This window comes from Pseudopodoces humilis, chromosome 1 (genome assembly GCF_049639895.1).
Source record: "Pseudopodoces humilis isolate 2021_Gansu_Grassland_sample_001 chromosome 1, ASM4963989v1, whole genome shotgun sequence".
Taxonomy (NCBI): domain Eukaryota; kingdom Metazoa; phylum Chordata; class Aves; order Passeriformes; family Paridae; genus Pseudopodoces; species Pseudopodoces humilis.
Window position 1 is genome coordinate 108080388 of NC_142200.1, and position 19267 is coordinate 108099654.

At 46.6% G+C, this 19267-nt stretch overlaps 2 protein-coding genes and 2 non-coding genes across 7 annotated transcripts; all 4 read right to left on the minus strand.

The window, feature by feature from the left end:
* Positions 1–739: 739 nt before the first annotated feature.
* RPSA (ribosomal protein SA) lies at positions 740–5400 on the minus strand. Its single transcript, XM_005519026.3, has 7 exons — positions 5348–5400; positions 4932–5099; positions 3806–3924; positions 2344–2589; positions 1384–1512; positions 979–1147; positions 740–881 (listed from the first exon to the last, which is right to left on the minus strand). Exons 2-7 carry the CDS (start codon positions 5062–5064, stop codon positions 787–789), a joined length of 891 nt encoding a protein of 296 aa, XP_005519083.1. The 5' UTR covers positions 5065–5099; positions 5348–5400; the 3' UTR covers positions 740–786.
* LOC148185192 (small nucleolar RNA SNORA62/SNORA6 family) lies at positions 2025–2183 on the minus strand. The gene has a single exon (XR_015774575.1). It is a non-coding gene; the product is annotated as a small nucleolar RNA SNORA62/SNORA6 family (small nucleolar RNA).
* LOC148185193 (small nucleolar RNA SNORA62/SNORA6 family) lies at positions 3093–3250 on the minus strand. Its single transcript, XR_015774574.1, has one exon. It is a non-coding gene; the product is annotated as a small nucleolar RNA SNORA62/SNORA6 family (small nucleolar RNA).
* Positions 5401–9718: 4318 nt separating the features above from the next.
* Positions 9719–19267, minus strand: SLC25A38 (solute carrier family 25 member 38). 4 transcript variants are annotated; one of them, XM_088065250.1, is made up of 7 exons: positions 19142–19267; positions 17045–17166; positions 16373–16457; positions 15681–15860; positions 15088–15256; positions 14314–14423; positions 9719–13405 (listed from the first exon to the last, which is right to left on the minus strand). In XM_088065250.1, the coding sequence occupies exons 1-7, from the start codon at positions 19214–19216 to the stop codon at positions 13283–13285; spliced, it is 864 nt and encodes a 287-aa protein (XP_087921376.1). In that variant the 5' UTR covers positions 19217–19267; the 3' UTR covers positions 9719–13282. The 4 variants fall into 4 exon arrangements, with proteins under 4 accessions (XP_087921376.1, XP_005519081.1, XP_005519082.1 ...); XM_005519024.3 differs by having other exon boundaries at positions 14314–14480; XM_005519025.3 differs by lacking the exon at positions 19142–19267 and adding an exon at positions 18143–18232 and having other exon boundaries at positions 14314–14480.

Genomic DNA, 19267 nt, shown 5'->3' on the forward strand with positions numbered 1-19267 from the left:
ACAGGTTGATTGGCAGTGGTGAAGGTACAAGGAGCATCTGCAACCACACCAACTGGAAAAAACTATCCAATCTGAACAATCTTCGACTCCAACAAACAAAACCCCATTTCTCTTGGTGAATGGTCTACCTCCCATTATTGCTAATAATCACAGCAATATAATCCTCAAGAACTAAAGCATATGAATTAAGATGATGTTTTTTTCCTGAAGATTACTGCAGTATTTTTGAGGTAAGAATTGGCAATATCGATGCTAAAAGCTGGGATTCCATCAGAAGAGTAGCTCCCACTGAAGGGCTCTGTTCACCACACTGTGCAGCCAGGCCACCTCCAACACCTGGTTACCAGAACCTTCCTTGCCCTGCAAACTTGGGAAACCCCAGGCAGAACAACAAAAACAGCCCATTTGGGTGGACCCAGATGGGCTACTATAAAAAAAAAAGAAAAAAATGAAAGCAAACGGCCCTGCCCCATGCCACCATCCCCTCTCCCATGAGCACACACATGGCTGTCTCCATATCAGGGTGGAGCTAAGCAAGACTGGAACACGAGACCAGCCCCAGGGACTGAGAAAGACAGGAGGCGCAGCCCAGCGAATTGCTACAGCAGGGACAGAGCCCACAGCCCCGAGTTCCATTCAACAGGGTGTAACACGCACCACTTTTGCCTGAGGAGTCTGCCCCACCCCATGCTACCCACATGTCACCAGCTAACTTCACAAATGCAGTACCAGCACAGTGTGTACTAAACCAGCCTTTATTTCTCTCTCAGTACAGCAGGGCTGAAGTTAAGACCATTCTGTGGCAGTGCCAACCCACTCAGTAGCCTGGGCCGTGGGAGCTGCTGACCAGTCCTCAGTAGCAGGCTGGGCACTCCAGTCCTCTGCAATCACAAATACAAGAACACTTAGTGCTCCCCAGCTCCTTCCACCCACAACACCACCTCCCACCCCTTCCCACAGACACTTCCCCAAACTGACCTGTGGGGAACTGCTGGATGGGCACAGATGGGACCTGCACTCCCTCAGACCAATCTGCAACCTCAGGCTGAGGAGGAGCAGTGAATTCAGGTGCCGGGGCAGTCCATTCAGTCTGGAATTCTTCCTTTGTGACTGCTTTCTCAGCAGCCGCCTGCTCCTCCTTTTCAATCTGCAATGGAAGAGCCCGGCCTGAGTCTTCCAGGAACACACCCAAGAACACAACCCTTACTATCACATATCAAACAGGCACCAACTGGCAATACAATTAGCCAACCACCACAGTAGAGTGTGAAGTGTCATCATTATATTGGCAAATCCTGTCCTTGACAGCGGACACACAGGACCGTGTGACAGGAGCACAAGCAGAACATCCCAGAGACACACTCCCTGCCACGAGGCTCCTACCTCCTCAGGATCCCTGTAGAAGTACAAGTCAGGCATGACTTCCCAGGGGTGCTCACGGGAGATGGTGCCACGCATGCGCAGGACCTCCCGAGCCAGCATCCACCACATCAGGCCCACTGAGTGGGCTCCCTGGAACAGAAGAAAGTAGGTAAGAGATGCTGTAAAGCTAAACCTTTGCAAAAAGAGCAAAATACGTATTTGTACCCCATCCAAGGCTCATGCTTGGTCGAAGACATTACTTGCCAATGCCAGACTTAAGTACTTGAACTCGAAAAAAGGGCAACTTTTCAAGCTCCCAGTGACATTTTCAGGTCTCTGCAGAAATCATGACACCATTACAAGATGGCCTGAAGTAACTCTCCTGTTACTGAGTTTCATGTTGCTCACTCATGTGAATCTCATCCAAAAGACAAGGATGATATTCACCATATTCGAGAATGAAGAAATTGAAAATTTGACAAAATAAACAAAGCTTATGCACATCCTCACATGTGTCTTACACTAGTTTTCATGACTGACATCTAGACAGAGATCAAAGATAGCTTCTCATCTTTCTAGACTTTACCTTTTAGGTGATTTCTGGCAAGGTAATGTTTTCAAAGCAGTTTCCTCATCAGTTCACTTTATCTTTCATATTCATGATCTGTGGCAAGAATGACTATCAAACTCCACTCATTGGGCCACAAAGACCCTCATGGCGTCAGCGAAAAATCCTGCCAGGTTACTATAGCACACGTCCTACACTTGAGAGTTCCTTGGCCAGAAACCAGCCTCAGCTCCAAGCTCCAACTGTGTGCAGTTCATTTTCTCCTCCCCACCCACCTGCAGGAGACATTAATTAGCTCATCCTCCAAGATACAAGTGAGACACAAGCCAATCCTCCCTTGCAGAAAGCATCCATCTTGGAAGCCCAGGGCAGGCTCTGGAGGAAGCCACCTGGAATGCCACATGAAGCGGTACCTTGTTATTGCAGGGAATAGCGATATCCACGTAGCGCAGCGGGGAGTCGGTGTTGCACAGGGCAATGGTGGGGATGTTGACATAGGATGCCTCTGTCAGCGGCTGGTGATCAGCCCGGGGGTCCGTAACCACCAGGAGCCGTGGCTCACGGAAAGCTGCTTGGATCTGGTTTGTGAAGGTGCCAGGGGTGAAACGCCCGGCAATAGGAGTAGCCCCAGTGGCAGCAGCAAACTTCAGAACCGCACGCTGCAAAAGGGACACGGCAAAGGTGAAACAGTAAAAGCATTTCAACCAAATCAGAGAAGTGCATTTCAGCCAGGTCACCCAGGCACTGTCGGTGAATGTGTACGAAATTTAACTGAACTGTATTTTTCCATTCCTGTGAAATCAGGGCTCACCACCTCAGGAGGAGACAAAAATGTTACTGACAAGAGCTACACCATGAGTTTAAAAGACCATATCCACCAGCAAAGCAGTAAGTCAGAATATAGAAAAAAGCCTTCTCTTCCCCTCAAGTGACTGGCAGTCTCTACTCCAAACTCTCATAATCAAATCATGGGAAATTAAACAAAAAGCTTATGAAAAAAGCAAAGCACATTTTCTTCCATTATTTCTACATCTTTTCATTATCCAGGAACTTCAAGGAACTACACAAAAACTCAGTAATAAATACACACAAATTGTAGCTGTGTCCATTGAAATTGCAGTTGGCAGTTCTTATTCAATTGCAACAGCTTCCAGCTTCTCAGGCATGTGGCAGGGCCTACTATCAAACTCCAATCCTAGAGGGAGCCCCTCTCCTGGCGTTAGCGAAAACCCTGCCATCCTTTGCTGTCGCACACTTCCGACACTTGAGAGCTCATCGGCCAGAAACTGACCTCAGCATCAAGCTTTAACAGTGTGCACATCAAGCCCATGGGAAACCAAGCCTTTTCTTCAAAAACCCACCCCCTGAATCTCCCTAAACATTTGTGGCCCCACCTGCAGTTACCTAAACTAACCTCACAAATTCCAGTGACTAATTAAAGGTTATCACCCTCTATAACAATGTTTTTGCTAAAAATTTAGAGTCAAAATTACAAATATACCAGTTACTATACCTTGCTCAATAACTAGAAAATTTCTTCCACAGCTTTCATACCAGGTGCTTACTGTTCCCAGAAAATCAGTGCTAATTTCACACAGTAGCTCTGGGAGGAAGGGACCACGAGGGGACAGACCACTTACATGACAGAAATCCAAGAGGAAGAGGATAAGGAAAAAAAATAAGTTATCTAACACCCTGAAATGGGGAGTGGGTTTCCATTCATCTGTTTTAAGCTGCCAAGTGCCAACACAAAAACCGTGTTTACAGAAAGCATTCCTATAGTTGAAACTGGTGAAACAGGCTGTTATCACCAAGTTGCTACTGGCAGGCAAGGGAATCCTGCTCCCAAGACTGCAGGCTTCCTGATGTCCTTACCTGTCCAGTGTTCCTGGAAGAAATGACGCTCACATCAGCTGGATTCTCAATGGCAACAATGGCACGAGCTGCCAGAAGCAGCTTTTCCCAAGTCCTCTTCAGATTGATGATGTAAATACCTGTTGGCAAGAAAAGGCTTTAGAGCAACCAGCAAATACAAGATCCTATAACAGGATAACACTCCTCTGCCATTAAACCTGTCACATGGTTGACATGGCTGTGGTTACTCCAAAATTCATAGAATCATCAAGTTTGGGAGAGACCTCCAAGATCATCCCATCCAACTGTTCACCCACCACTGCTGCTGTAACCACTAAGCCTTAACACCACGCATCATATCCAGGTCCCCCTTAAAGGCAACTGGGCAACCTATTCCACTATCTGACCACCCAAGGAGTGAATTTTTTTTCTATTATTTAATCTGAATCTTCCTTTTCTCATCTTAAGACCATTTCCTCGGGTCCTCTGACTGCTGGCAGGCAGAAGAGGGTGGCCCCTCCTTTAAGGTAGCTGTAGAGAGCAGTGAGATCCCCCCTGAGCCCCTTCTTCTCAAGACTGAACAAATACAGCTCCTTCAGTAATTTTTCATGACATTTTCTAGACCTTCCAAAAACTTTGCTGCCCTTCTCTGTACATGCTCCAGCACCTCAATGTCCTTTATTAAATGATGACATCCTGGTCTCATTCTAGCTAGTGCAAAGCTATTCCAAAGAAAATTCTCCCCATATGGTTTTAATGTCATACGCTTCCAGCATCTAGTATCAAAAACCTAGCCCTGGTATGAGTTTTAATCTTTTAACACAGAGCAGCTTAGACTGAAGACCAATACAAACACGGAGAAATCATTACTGACATTCTAAAACCATTATATTCATATAGTCAGGAACTAGCAAAATTACCCAAACCATCTGTGATTGGCTTACCAAATACCAATATCGCCAAGAACTAGTCCAATTGTTCCAAAATCAGTATTTTATTCTCCTTCTATGAGTTAAGACTGTTTGGTATGCAAAGACCACGGAAAAACCATGCTAGAGAGATCAAGCACTAGCACTTTCCTGCTTTTCCCAGTTGTGCCCACAAGATCCCGACTGCCCAACCCAGGCCACCCATCCCGCCTGTTTACCATCGCTCTTCCTTTTGTAGATGTACTGCTCCATCTGGAAGTCGAGGTTGGTACCTCCCAGGTGGGTCCCGGCAGCGAGGAATTTGAGGACATCCTCCTCCTTCATCTGCAGGACATCGAGGCCTCCGGACATTGTGGGGTTTCCCTTTGGAAGCAACGACAGGGAACCTGCGGGCACAGGGATCCGGCTCAGCCCGGCGGGGACGCGCCACGAGGTCCTGCCGCCCCGGCCGCCATCTTGGGCCGCCTCCCGCGCTACAGCCGGCAGGCCTCGGCCTTCCGGGACCGCGGCCTGGCCAGGCCCGGCCCGGCCGCCGGCAGCGCGGCGGGATGCACAGTGCCCCCCGGTGTTATCGCAGGGCGGAGAACGCGCCCCCCGCTGCCCCCGCGCCCCCCGCCCGGCGGCCCCGACTCACGCTGACAACGCCGTGTGGAGGCCCGGGCGGCGCGGAGCCGAAAGAGAACCTCCCCCCGCCTGACATCTATATATAGCCTCGCCAGCCAATGGGGCGCCTTGGGGGCGGGGCTTCTCGGCGGCGGGGGCGGGGCCACGCTCCGGCGGCACCTCCCCGGGATCCCCAGGCTGGGCGCGATCCGCGCTCCGGCCGCTCCTGCGGGCCCTTCCCGACGCTGGTTCTGAACGAAATTCGTGGGATTTGTGGGATTACCAGTGCAGAGAAGGGGGAAAAAAAACTGATGAAGGGTCTGCAGTGTGAGTCCTATGAGGAGCGGCTGAGGCACCAGGGGTATTTAGCTCAGAGAAAAGGAGGCTCAGGACGGACTTTGTCGCTCTCTACAATTCCCTGAAAGAGCGTGTGGCCAGGTGGGGGTCGGCATCCTCTCCTAAGCAACCAGAGACAGCCCCAGTTTACACCGGGGGAGGTTTAGGTTGGACATTAGGAGGGATATCTTCCCAGAAGGAGTGATTGCATTGGAATGGGCGTCCCAGGGAGGTGGCGGAGTCACCGTTCCGGGAGGTGTTTAAGGACAGACTGGATGTGGCACTCAGTGCCGTGGTCTGGTTGACAGGGTGGTGTTGGGTCATGGGATGGACTCCATGATCTCAGAGGTCTTTTCTCAACCGAACTGATTCTGTGGCTCCGCCATTCAGGGGATGCTTCAGAGCATCCTGTGTCTGGTGCTCCAACATCAAGACTGGTTTTGGGGGTTCTGAAGCGAAAAGGAAGCAAAGATTTATTTTAAACGTTTCACAATTCCATTTTCCTGCTGAAAGTGAAATATATGCTCTCAGGGGGCTGATAATTATTTGATTAATTACATCTAGCCTCTAAACTGCCTGCTGTGGTGGGAAAACTTGTAAGGAGCTGTAGCATCTTCCCTACTCTCACATTCCCCCTCCCTGCAAGGGCACTGCTCTGGCACCACACGGGAGAGCTTGGGCAGCCACGGGTGTCCCTGTCCTTTGCAGAAATGACAGGAAAAACAGGTGAAATTGACACTGGACTTAAACATCCTTGTTCTGCAGCAGACATTCTTGTGTTACTTGCCCCTTTTTTTGTGTGTGTTGTTGGGTTTGGGTTTTTTTGTTGTTTGCTTTTAAGAACCAACAGAAAGTGATGAGATTTAAGAATCTTCATCAACTTTCTTATCTTCCTTGTACTATTCTGGAAGCAGATACAGGCCTGAGAATGGAATTTCTTGGGGAAAAAAAAGAAATGTTACTTTGCTATGCTTGCTGTCATCAAGATCTGGATACATTTCTGGACAGACTTCTGTACTGCACCCTCAGTACTGCCAGTGCCTTGGTCATCTTTATATCTTTCTAACAACAGTATTCATTTAGTTTTCTCTCTTTTATTTTAACCTCATATAACCACATCAGTGGGATTGGGCCTGAACTCTTCTGACAGCCCCTTTTTGATGTCTAAGCCCTGAGTTAGTCTGGGGGAGCATTGTTTAAAGTAGGCTACAACATCATCTCATGTATGTTCTTTGTCTCCTGAGAAATGTTATGCTTATGTCATGCTTATGTTAATGTCATGCTTATGTTAATTACATGGTGTTAATTAGCAAGATTACCAGATCAGCTTTAGAATATTCTGTAAGAGCTGTAATTCAAACATTTGTCACGTGGTGGTGACAAAGTAGGTAAAATGAAACTCAGCAACAGATTAGTGAACTCTCAGCAAGAGCATGAACTATTATTGCCTGAGAGATTATAGACATCTGTGGCACTTTGATAAGTGCACTGTGGGCAGTGAGAGCTGACCTGATGGAGCTATGTACAGCCTAAGGAGACAGGAGCAGTGTGAATATTAGCTTGGGAAGGAAGAGGAGAGATAATGATGATGTCACTATGGTGAGTACAGTGGATTTAGTCTGGATTTAGCTTTTCTGTACACAGCTGAATCCCAACAGTATTAAGTGTATTTGAATATAATGATTAGAAATCAAGTAATGAATATTGCAGTAAATACACTGGTATCAAAAGAATTCCACTGGAAAGCATTATAGAATTGTTTGGCATCTCCAATACTTACGTAGCTCTTGTTGTTACACGTGGCCCTTTCTGGTAGACCATGAGGCCCACAGCCCATGAGAGGGCTTGGAAAAGTCATGATAAAGCTTGACAGTGAAGTGTTTCAAATTATTTCCTTAACTAACCTAAAAGCTTGTCTTCATTTTATATCTGTGTGCTAACACAGTTTGAAATAAATCTGTTACTACTGGACATGTCCCTCAGGTGAAAGTCTATCTTATCACCTATCTTATCACCAAGGTTTCTCTGGTCTGAAGTTCACACTGAACTCTGTTACACAATTACATGCAGAGCCTCGGGCAGTCTCTGGGAACAGCCTTGTTCTGCAGCAAGCAAAGCCAGAGAAAGGGGCTGTGAGCCACTGGTCCTCCTGCAGTGCCGAGGAGACTCAGGGCCTGCAGAGAGAAGCATCACAGAGCTACCACCAGCCTTTGGGTGCTGCACTGAGGACCTCGAGCAGGTGCCTGGGGTGGTCACAAAGTCCCAGAAAAAGCATCTCCCAGAGAGCCAGCCCAGGCTGCAGCAGAGAGCAGCAGCCCTTGCCAGAAGCCTCTGAGCAGGGGGCTGTACCAGGACGCCCCTGTGCAGGGAGAGAGGGTTCCTCACAGGGCTGCAGAGGACGTGTCCTGTGCTGCCGTAACAGCTCCTGCGATGAAGGGCTTGGGTTGTGTGTCTGAGGAAGACCTTTCAGGTAATATCTTCTCCACCAAACACGACAGTGGGTGTCACCCAAGAGATGGTGTGGCACCCTTGCAGAAGGCAAAGAACTATGAAGATCAACCCACCTTCAGTGAAACTTCACTAATGTTACTGTGCTTCCCTGTAAATTCCATTTCGGCTTGTGTTTCAAATGTTTGTTATTATTTCTTACATGTTTTGGGAAAACATACTTTAGCAAATCTCTTCCCTTCTTATTTCTAGTTCTACAAAGTTAGAATTGCCTAACACGTCACAAAACTTGCAGAAGTATAATTTTAACCTCTTGCTGGGATTTTTATTAAAACTCCTTAATGCATTATGATAAAAACTCCTAAAACATTTTACGATGATAAAATCACAAATTAAGAAACTGCAATGAGGAAAATCAGCTCGATATCTTGAAATAAGCACCAAAGCCAGAAGGGATAAGTATATTCAAGAAACCCACATGGAGCTCACAAAAGCACGCATATATATGTATCTGTGTGGGATGAGGAATCTCTTCTGCTCAATTCTGGTGTCAGTGCTTGTGCAGCACAAAACTCATTAAGAACTGAAAAAGCAAGCAAAGTGTTTTCCCATTTTTAATGAGGGAGACCTGTAATTCAGTGTTTTGTTACAGCCACAGTGCCTTTAGATTTTCAATCTTCCCCACCTGCCACCCAGAAGGGCTAGGGAGCTTGTCTGCTATCTCTTCTCACAGCTGGGGCAGCTATCAGCAGCATGGACAGCAACACCCACTACACAAGAGATGATTCTTCAAGGCAGCAGGAGAGCTCTGGGGAGCCCTGAGTGCAGGAGCAGGCACTATCCCAGGCCTAACTTGCTATCAGGAACCTGCACGAGCAATTCAGGTTCAGCTGCCACAAGGCTGCACCTCAGCACTGTCTGGTAGGTCTGTTATACACAGATAACCCTCCATGAAAATTCCTCCATGTGAGAATGTATCATCTAAGCAAAAAAAGAGAAGAAGCTTGGGATCTTCACATCTGGAAGATGCACATCTCAGCATCAACAACGTTTTGCTTAGAACAACCTGCTTGCTACCAAATCCCAGGACCATACTGTGACAGCAGGAGATCCCAGCAATCCAGCATCTCCTTGCATTATACCTTGCAGGAGACAATTGTGTCCCAGGTACAATTTCTGGTCCCCTGCTGAGATCAGACTGCCTGAGCAGCAAAAACCTGATCAGCAGGAGACTGAAAACAGAGAGCTTAAAACCCCACTGACCTGAAGGTAGGTATTTAACCAACTAGTACAGGATTCAACAGCCATCTGTCTTTACACACAGCAGGCAGGCAGAGGAAGCTGTGTAAAACACAATATTCCCCAGTGCTATGTGTTTTTTCCTTTTAAGAAAAGTTGATTTAGGTTGTACTAGCACAACCTGTGCATATTATACACCACCAAAAAAGAGAATATTCCGTCCCTTTTATGGGCTCTGAACACATGCAACAGTCCTGTCATCTTCAGAAACTCCTTTTGCCTTCTTAAGCCTCTATTCCATCCAATCCCTTGTGCATTTCATTGGTTTGGGGCTTGTTTGTTTGGGTTTTTTTAAAGAAACGCTGAAGAGATTACATCCTTCATTTTAGCAACCAGTTTTTAATAGAAACATATAATACACCTTTTCAAATAAATATTTTATATAGACACATAAGCACTCACAATGCTCAAAGCTATGCAATGTTCCAAAGCTCCAGTTCTGTTTAAGACACTGAGAGAAAAAAAAAAAAACCAAACAAATCAACACACAGGAAGAGTGGAAACATAAAAGTTTCTAAAGCATGAATAATCAGACTATTTCTCTTGTCTCCTTACAATTCACTTACACACTGCCTGCCTCAACATGCCAGCCAACTGTGTTCTTAGCCACAGCTGCAGGGATAAGCAGCAACAGTGCACAATCATTAACTGTGCATTGCCAGCAACAGAGGTCAGTCCAAGAGGGATCCAACTGTGATCCCAAAGCAGACAGAGGGAGCACACCACTGCCTCTGGAATCCAAGCAAAGATGGCTTTGGAAATGATTATCTGGCAAGATTGTTTGTGTTGAATTGCTGGCATGATGCAGGTAGGTGATTAAGCAACTCTGTCCAGATCTTTTATTTGATTTACTTTACCTTTAGGCTGAATGGTGACAATTTGTTGTTAAGCAGAAGCATTAAACCTCAAGGGGAATATAGCTAAACTTCAAGTTCATGCACTTGATTGGAGTAACTTCAATACATCACTTCAGAAACATAATGTTTTTGAAGAGGGGAAAAGGGTGAAGGACAGTAAAGATCAGAGCTAAGAAATAGTCTTATGCCTGACCATGTGATAAAGCTTTCAGAACAGAGTGAAGCAGAACTTCAGGCTTTCCCTTCCCCCATATATGACAGCTGACAAAATAAATAACAAAGAGAAACATGGAACAAGCTTGCACCACAGAATTCATTCTTCACAAGTCACAAGTAGATAAGCTTTTGGATTTGCAGCACTAATGGTAGATGAAACACAGTGCAGTTTAGATTCTCTCTTTCTTAAACTCAGAGGAGCCCAGGTTAATCCACAAGCCAAAAGCCATGCAGTTTTTCACTCAACTCCAATAACAAAGGACCAAAGCCAAGTGGAAAAACTTTCCCAAAGAAAAAGCTTTAGGCTTAATTCCAGATTTCAAACAAACAACTCCACAGTAGACCTTAAAACATTAGCACATAGGAATAAATTCTCTACTTCTTCCTTTGTTACTTGACCAGGTAGGAGTACATGGACATAAAAGCTACCAAAGTGTTCCTGAAATTCAGGTTTCGGTGAGGACCTTACTTAAGTCCAGATTACCTCACATTCTTTGCTTGCCTGCCTCATTTGAAGAGTTTGTTTCTGTCTGTACAAGTTGCACATTGCTTTGCCACCGTTAAATCCGGAAAAAAGTATGTGTGAAGCACCTTGCAGGTGTCCACACACACTGCCCTTGGCTACCACAGCCCAGGATGATCAACAGATCCAACTCACATGCCAGATTTATAAAGCCCCAAATAAATTCAGGATCCCAGCACAACACTGGTTTGATTCCATACATAGGGGAATAAAGAACAAATGAGGTAACTCATCTAACTGCCACCTTATTCTGCCAGGTTAGCAATCCTAGACTTGGTTCTCCAGCTCTGTGCCAATAGTGCTCAGGATAGCAAACAAGCAGGATGTGCAGTTACCATGGTTTCATGCACTCTCAAGTTCTGCTCTCTAAGGGCAGAAGGAACAGCAAAAGAAAGGAACAGGTGTTTAGGTTTAGGACTCAGCAAATAATGTGCCACATGCCTAACTTGATGCAGGGCTGTATTGCTAGCATGTAGACATGTTCACACAGAACCCTCCACCACCATTCTTGGGGACTCCTGCACTGCAGAGCACCAGCCTCCCCCTCACAGACGGGCTGAGTCTGAAAACAAGCAGCACTTTGCAAGCCTCCAGCCTGTCCTCTTACATTTCATTCAACTTTTACATCAGTCATCAAGCCTTCTTGGAGTTGAAATCTGGTAAAGAGCACTTTTAACAACCCAAATCTCCTCTGCTCTTGTGCTCGGGAAGTTGCCTGGGCAGGCAGTGATTGTCCAAAATACACTCTAAAATTTATGATCAACAGGTAGGTAGCACTGGTTGTTCACACAGCTACAGTGTCCTATCTTCGTATTTAGAGAGAGGTGCTCTGGTTCTAAAGTGAATTGCAATATCTCTAGATATTTAAGAAAATAAAAGCCAAAGCTAAGTTTTCTGCAAGGCACACTACAGAACAGGATGCACACTTCTACGCCAGCTTCATGGCTATGCTAACAGAGCTGCAAGGGACCAAACCCATCACAGAGGCACAAGTGAAGAGGGGAGCAGGCTGTACCTGGCACACACTGTGAGGTCTGATTAACACAGTAGGAAAGAGTAAGAAGGCACAGAGGATGAAAAGTGTATTTAAACTCAGGCATACTCGAACATGACTACCTGATAAAAGAACCAGCCAGGAAAATGTCAAGGGTCTGTGTAGAGCCCTAAGGGAATTAAAGGTCACTACCAAACACCCATAGGGCTCAAACTTCGGAGAAAGCTTACAGAAATAGCAAGCTTTTCTTTCCAAATCAAAACATACTCCACATGCAATCAGCGATGCTTTAGGGGAAATCTGAAGTGCCAGTTATCTGTATCTGTTTCCATTATACATTTATGCATTATGAGCCATGGCCCTAAAAGCTACATCTAAGGACCAGTTCACACTGAGTGTTGATCAGGGATTAAAAAATAAGGAATAGGAAGCAAGTAAGTCTCTATGACAACTGCATAAAAAACCCCAACAAAACCCACTGGAGTGCTCCTTCTATAGTTAGACCAGCAGCATTTCTTTTTTTTTTTTTTTTTCCAGAGAACAAGTAGAACTTTGGTAGCAATCAATTCTAAAGTGCCTTATGCTTCTTAATTCCTGTGCAAACTCTGCTGTAGAGGCAGAAGGACATCTCGAGAGTGTTAAGATGCTCTATCACATAACACATAACACAGCAAGGCAGTTCCAGTTACTTTCTCTGCTATCATTCACAGTACAAAAGTGATGGCAGAGACCAAGTTTGTAGCTTTTCCTCTGCACTTCCTTTCTCTTCCACCCACTCCTGCAATATAAGCATTACGAGACACATCCAGTTTCCCACCAGGGCCTAGTGTTCTCCTATGAGAATAAAGCATATAAGGAAGGAGGATCTACATCAGATGGTGGTCACTGTGGCCTTTCTGGCCACAACAGCAAGAAACAGGCTGGCAGATTCTGCCATCACCATTTTCTCCTCAAACACTTGTGCTTTAATACTATCCCATTGCATAAAGGTGGTGAGGACAGAGTTATTTTCAAAAGGGGCTTCTCAGCATAGTAACCGGGCTGTGAAAACCCTGCCATTTCCCATGGCACTCTGCTAGTGCAGTCCTTCTGGAATGCATTGATTGAACAACACCAAGACCCAATCCTTCCTTTCCTCTACTTGCCAAAAGGCCTAATCCCCTGTCTCAGAACAGCTTTCTTCCTCCTGGCTGAGGAAGGCTTATTCCTCTGTGGAACTGGGAACTTCTCAGTGCCAGCTGATCACAGCAAACGGGAGAAGGAGTGAAGTTGGTCCTTTCTTGTGCAGCTCAGTCAGGACTTCAAGCCCATTTTTTCCATCATCTGTTCATACACCGTCCATGCCATTGCTGACATCAGGGTGCGCCTGAGGACTCGGGGCACACCGCCTCGGAAAAAGCCAACCAGCCCGAAATCCTGTAACAGGAAATAAACAGCAATTCATCCCAATCTGCCTAGAGGGTTTTAATTTCTCATAATTTATTACAGAGAACAGCACAAGACGTATTTCAGCTCAGACCCAGATCAGTCTCTGAAAGACCTGGGCTTAAACAGCATTTAGTGTTTAGGAAGAACCTGTAGCACTGCACTACTGCAGGGCTACTCAGGAAAGCAAGAAGAGCAGTGAGTGGAAAAAGGAAGGCCAGGATGGAGACAACAGATGGGGAAAGCCACACTCAAGTCCAACAAAGAGAAGGCAAGGGTGTAATCATTTCAAGACAGTACAGGAAAATGACTAGTCTTTGTTTTAAGGCTTCATCTTTACAAAAGCCTCTTAGTTATTCTGTAAAAACCTGACATTTCTAAGTACTGAAATAAAAAAAATATATATTTTTTAAAATTTTTAAAATTAAAAAAAATAATTTTGAGGAAAAAAAGGTACATAAAAATGCATGGACAAATAAACAGATTACTGCTTAGGAACAGAGTTCAATATGGAAAACAGAAAGAATCTGCCAAGATCTGCCCTTCTGACAGCAGGAAGGGAATGGTGAGCTTTGACTACTTCTCCATCCCATTCCTGGGATGGACCTGAGCCTTAATTTACCTTCTGATGTCTAAAGAGCAAAGAATTATTTTGTAGATGGTTTGTATCTGAAACCAGCATTTTGCACTGCACACTATAGTCTTGGTCTATCACACCATGATCCCCTTCATCATCTTGAAAATGCCAACACTGAACTGTCCAAATGCAAGAGCAGATGAAGCATTGACACTTGTTCACCTCCTTTAAGAGGCAATAACTTCCCCACCACAGCTGTGCTTTGAGGAAGGGGATCAGAATTGAGGATGTGGTTGTGCATATCAGAAGGGATTCACCTCACCTTGTAGATAAAGGCAATGGCCTGGCTTGTCCTGTGGTACTTTTGGGGTGACAGCTGCATGTGTGTCTTGATGACATCAGCAGGTTGTGTTGCCAGAGAGGCCAAGATTCCTGCAAAGATCCCACAGCCAAAATTCAGCAAGGGCATGAGCACTGGATCCAGCTGGTCTGCAACAGAGCAAAGGAAATGCACTCAGACACCATTTAGGCCAGGAACACTCAAGCTGCTTGACGAAGTGAAAGTTATTGAATGATTAAATCAACATCAGAGCCTAGAGAAGCTAAAATGCATGCAGCTAGAGAAACCTTTCAAGGGGAAAGGTGGCTACTAGTCAAAAGTTAGCACTATTGAAAAGCCTCACTTGCTGGGAAACTAAATTTGACAGAAAATCAGAAAAGAAAAAATTATACAAATGTTGCCCCAGTGAGTTCTAATATCAGAGAAGCCCAAGTTTCGTGGAAGCTGAGCAGTATGCATGACAAGCAGAAGCAGCAAGCAGTATTTAAGACAACTGTTCACTAACCAACTTTCACATTAGTCTTCATGAATCAATCAATTTAGGGCTAGTCTCCATTTCTAGACTGACCTCAGCTGCAAGTCTACAGTTCTCCACAGATAAATGCGAGTATGTGACCCAAAGCCCTACAGCCCTACAGGAGACTAATTTAACTTCTGAGGTGGAGAGCAACAAGCAGAGCATGCAGGCTGTCAGCTGCAGGGCAAGATGTGAGAAGGGACACATTTTCCACTCCAGCCTCCAACGTTCAGCCTCACCCTGAGGTGTGAGGTTTTTGGTCTGTGTGTAGAACATCAGGTAGATGCCAGAGAAGGGCGCATCCCGCAGCAGCGTTGCCGTGAGCCCACTGAACATGCCACGAAACCCTTCAGTCTGATAGATACTCTTCAGGGCTCCATACACACTCCCATAGCCAAATCTTCCACTCTGCAAGAGCAGACAAAGGTCAGTCATCCACATGCCAGCCACAGGTTGAGGAGCCCTATACACACCCTGAGGATATAATATCCAAACAAATGGTAGTGTGAACTTAATGTGATTCCCAAGATGGCAACACAGAGGACAACCCAAGGCAAAAACTGGGTTTCACCTACCCTCAGCCTTTAAAAGAATCCTTCAGGAAGGCAACATATGAAAGATGCTACACAAACATCATATACAACTGAAACTTACAAATCTTAGGGTGAATTCTATTTCATCTTCTTGCACAATGTGTGAACTGAGATGAAATCAGGACTACATTCCTGGCTGTACCCACGTGGCAGCAACCTTCTCCAGGCAGAAGGATTTATTTTGCATCACAAGGAAGGTGTATGCCACCATTAACAGGGGACTAATTGGAAAGTCATACCTCATATCGGGTCTTCACTACAGTCACTGGCAACATGCAAATCCCAGAAACTGCACGAGCAGTGGCACCCAGAAAGACAGACTCCAGGGCTGTGGGCGAACGGTCCACAAAAAACTTTTGCTTCATCACGTACAAAGTGCTGAAGTAAATCCCAACCCCAGGAATACATCTTGCAAAGGACTTCAGGAGAAACAGAAGCAGATGAAAAAAGAAAAAGCTTACATAAGACTAAATATACTACAGAATATTTCTGAAACTGTTCAACTTGACAGGAAGCTTTGTAGAAGACAAAAATACCACTAAAGCTAACATGCCATGGGGAAGAAGTTAAGGTAGAAATAATCTGTGGCACTGACAGACAAACGATTCAAATAATGCCAGGATTTAATGCATTCCTCAATGGCAGTTTTCTAGGAACAAGACATTCTAGACCAAAATGAAGTTCCTTCAGTTGTCATGCCACGTTTGCAAAAGCATTCAAGTATTCAGCTGCTCAGGACTGCCACAACCAAATCAGTGAACAACATTAACTCCTCAACATAGGATTTAATCTAAATCATGTGGTTTCACTAATAATTGTGCAAGAGCTGGCTACTTAAATTCAGGCAGACATAATTAGCAATAAACAGTTTAAAAATAAAAGTTGATTTATCTACTTATTTTTACAAGTCAGAGGTAAACCAGCCACTTACTGGAGAGACACCTTTCCAGAGCCCCAGAATACTCTCAGTACGAACAACCCTAAAGAGCAGCGTTACCATCCCAGCACGACCAGACCTGAAAGAAAGACAAGACAGGAACTGAAGAAATTACCTGCTCCTGCTCCTTGGCAGATGTATTCCCTTTTCACTCATATCTCTGTTCATTAACTCAGCACCTCCAAGGTGCTCATCCTTATCAGTCTGCTATTGTTGGTCGCACCTTCCAGGGCCTCTCCATCACCTTCTGTATCTCACAACTTGTAACCCATTAGCATTTTTAGTTGCTCATTCCCGTTGTAAGCAGCAGCAGCATATTGTAGGTTGACTAGACCAAGCTGCACACGTGAAAAATTCTCTAACAACCATCCAGAATTTTTTTTCAGGCAGAGGTTGGTAGCCACTCCAGCAACAACAGTCTCTCAGATGAGGATAAATGTTGAGGTTACAAGTTATTCCAGTAGCATTCACAACCACAGACATTTTAGCTCTTCTGGAGCAAAATAACAATCCTTCTCCATAATATAAAAACATACTTCCTATTTTAGAAAGACTGATTTCCCAAACTACAACTCTGAACTCCAAGCCCCAGCCAGCAAATAAGGCAGAAGCCTATGGCAGAGCACCTTCAAGGCCCCCCACACAGACGCATCCCCCTCCTCTCACCCATTCACAGCAGGCTGCAGAGTTTGCAGGCGGGTTTTCAGCAGGTCAAGGGGCTGGAAGAGGAGCGTGGAACAAGTGCCACTGATGGAGCCGCACACAAAGGCCTTTAGGACTGGATGCATCTGGAAGAGGAAAAACAGAACTTTAAATGGCTATTTAATTAAGAATGGTATAAAAGGAAATATTTCAGCTGATAGGTCGCATGTTACAGGAAGGAAGGTGAGCTGAACCCAGATGCTAAGGTCAGCTGCTTAGGGCACAGGAAGCTTTTCCAGACTTTTTGTGAGGCTGATCAAGTTTTACTTGTGGTTTTTGGTCCCTCTGCTTTTTCTCGGAGATTGTTCCAGAATCTCCTCGAAATTCGGTGGTTGGTAAGAGTTTTCCGAACATCAAATGTACTAGCAGCCATTTGGTTACCCTTTGCCACGACAAAGGAAATAGGCGTTCTCTTTCCCACCACCTACCTGTACCTTTGCCGCAATCCCACCCAGATCCGCTGGCAGCACTTCCAACCCTGCACACCACGGTCCTGCCAGGGGCACGGGCGAGGAACACTGCCCACACCCAAACCCGGCCCAAACGCGCTCCAAGCCCTGCACGGCCTGCTCAGCTGCGGCTTGCCTTTCCTATCCGCAGCGGCTGCCGCTGCCGGCACTTCTCGGGGAGTAACAAGGCAGGAGGCACAAAGCCCACGGCAGGGTGAAGGTTTTCTAGCATTTCGAGATTTTTTGTTTATTATTATTATTATTATTATTATTATAAACACATAACGGCGTTTGCTAATGGAGAACGAGTTTCTGCGCTCCTCGGCGCAGCACAATCACGACAGATTAGAAAGCACGGACAGATCAGAAGCAGTGTGAGGCACACTCTAAGCCAGCAGTGCTCCCCCCAGTACGCCCAGACCCACCGTCGCAGGGCTGGACTTGTCCCCCCGTCCCCCCGCTGCCCCAAGGCCGCGGAACGCGACGCAGCAGCGCAAGGGGCGCGGAGGGCGCGGCGAGCCCCCCTCGCCTCCCACCGGGGCGCTGCTCCCGGCCTCTCCTCGGCACAGCGAGCGAGGAGGGCCCGGCCCGGCCCGGCCCGGCCCGGTCGTACCTCCGCCTCTCGGCCCGGCATCCCAACGCCGCCCGCAGCCCCAGAACTCGGCGGGCGGGGCGAGGCCCAGCCCCGGGCCAGCCCAGCCCAGCCCCGAGCCAGCCCCGCTGCAGAGCGCCGCCCCGCCCGGCTCCCGTAACTCTTCGCCCGCCGCGGCACAGAGAGGCCGCGGCTGCCGTGCCGGGGCCGAGCCGCGGCCACCGCCCCCAGCCGGCCCCTCTCCAGCCATCTCTGCCCCCGGATCGCGTGTTTGTCACGGCTTTTGGACATTCTACATAGAACCGTAGAACGTTAAGGGGATCAAATGGATCTTTGAAGTTCATCTAGGTCCAGCCCCTCTGCTACAGGGAGGGACAGCAAACGCTAGCCCGTATTGCTCAAGGCTCCGTCCAGTGTGGCTTTAACCACTGCCAGGGGTGGAGCATCGACAGCTTCTGTGGACAACCCGTTCCAGTGTCCCGCCACCCACACAGAAAAAAAATAAATCTTCCTAATATCTAACCTTAATTTACTCTTTTCAGTTTATGCTCACTGCTCCCTGTCCTATCATTGCCGTTCCTGATAGAGTCCCTCTCTTCACTTCCCTGTAGGCCCCCTCCAGCTACTGGAAGGCTGCTGTGGGATCTCCACACAACCTATTCTTCTCCAGTCTGAAAAGCCTCAATGCTTTCAGCCTGTCTTCACAGAGCAGGTGCTCCAGTCCCCTGATCAGCTTTGTGGCCTCATCTGGACTTTCTCCAACAGTTCCATGGCCTGAAGTTTGGCTCACCAGAACTGTACCCAGTTCCAGCAACCATACTCTGTATTGCAGCACTGAGTGCTGTATCCAGCACTGCGCCTCAGCGTGCTCTGTCAGACATGGGCTGTGGGAAGGGTCAGTTCGTAACTCACAGCTTTCATGTCTTCCCTCAGTTCACACCTCCCACTTCCCCACAAAGCCAGCTTCCTATGGATGCCGTGTTGTTCAGAAACCTGAGATGCACACTGACACGTCCTTACCTCTATCGCTAGTGTTTCCACTTGCTCATCCACATCCTGGGCCCATAGCAGAGGAAGGCTGGCTTTCCAGAGCATTAAGGAAGTGAGGCACCAAAATTAAGTGTTCCAATACTAGACCTGTGCTAG

What these genes read in the sequence shown, in the direction of transcription:
- RPSA (XM_005519026.3), bottom strand. Translation starts at nt 5,064, where the DNA reads ATGTCCGGAGGCCTCGATGTCCTGCAGATGAAGGAGGAGGATGTCCTC. An exon ending in CTACAAAAGGAAGAGCGATG is followed by an intron (nt 3,925 to 4,931) that starts GTAAACAGGCGG and finishes TCTTGCCAACAG; the next exon opens with GTATTTACATCATCAATCTG. An exon ending in CATCCAGCAGTTCCCCACAG is followed by an intron (nt 882 to 978) that starts GTCAGTTTGGGG and finishes TTGTGATTGCAG; the next exon opens with AGGACTGGAGTGCCCAGCCT.
- SLC25A38 (XM_005519024.3), bottom strand. Translation starts at nt 19,216, where the DNA reads ATGCTCTGGAAAGCCAGCCTTCCTCTGCTATGGGCCCAGGATGTGGAT. An exon ending in CAAAAACCTCACACCTCAGG is followed by an intron (nt 14,481 to 15,087) that starts GTGAGGCTGAAC and finishes GCTCTGTTGCAG; the next exon opens with ACCAGCTGGATCCAGTGCTC. An exon ending in CCATTGCCTTTATCTACAAG is followed by an intron (nt 13,406 to 14,313) that starts GTGAGGTGAATC and finishes TTCCTGTTACAG; the next exon opens with GATTTCGGGCTGGTTGGCTT.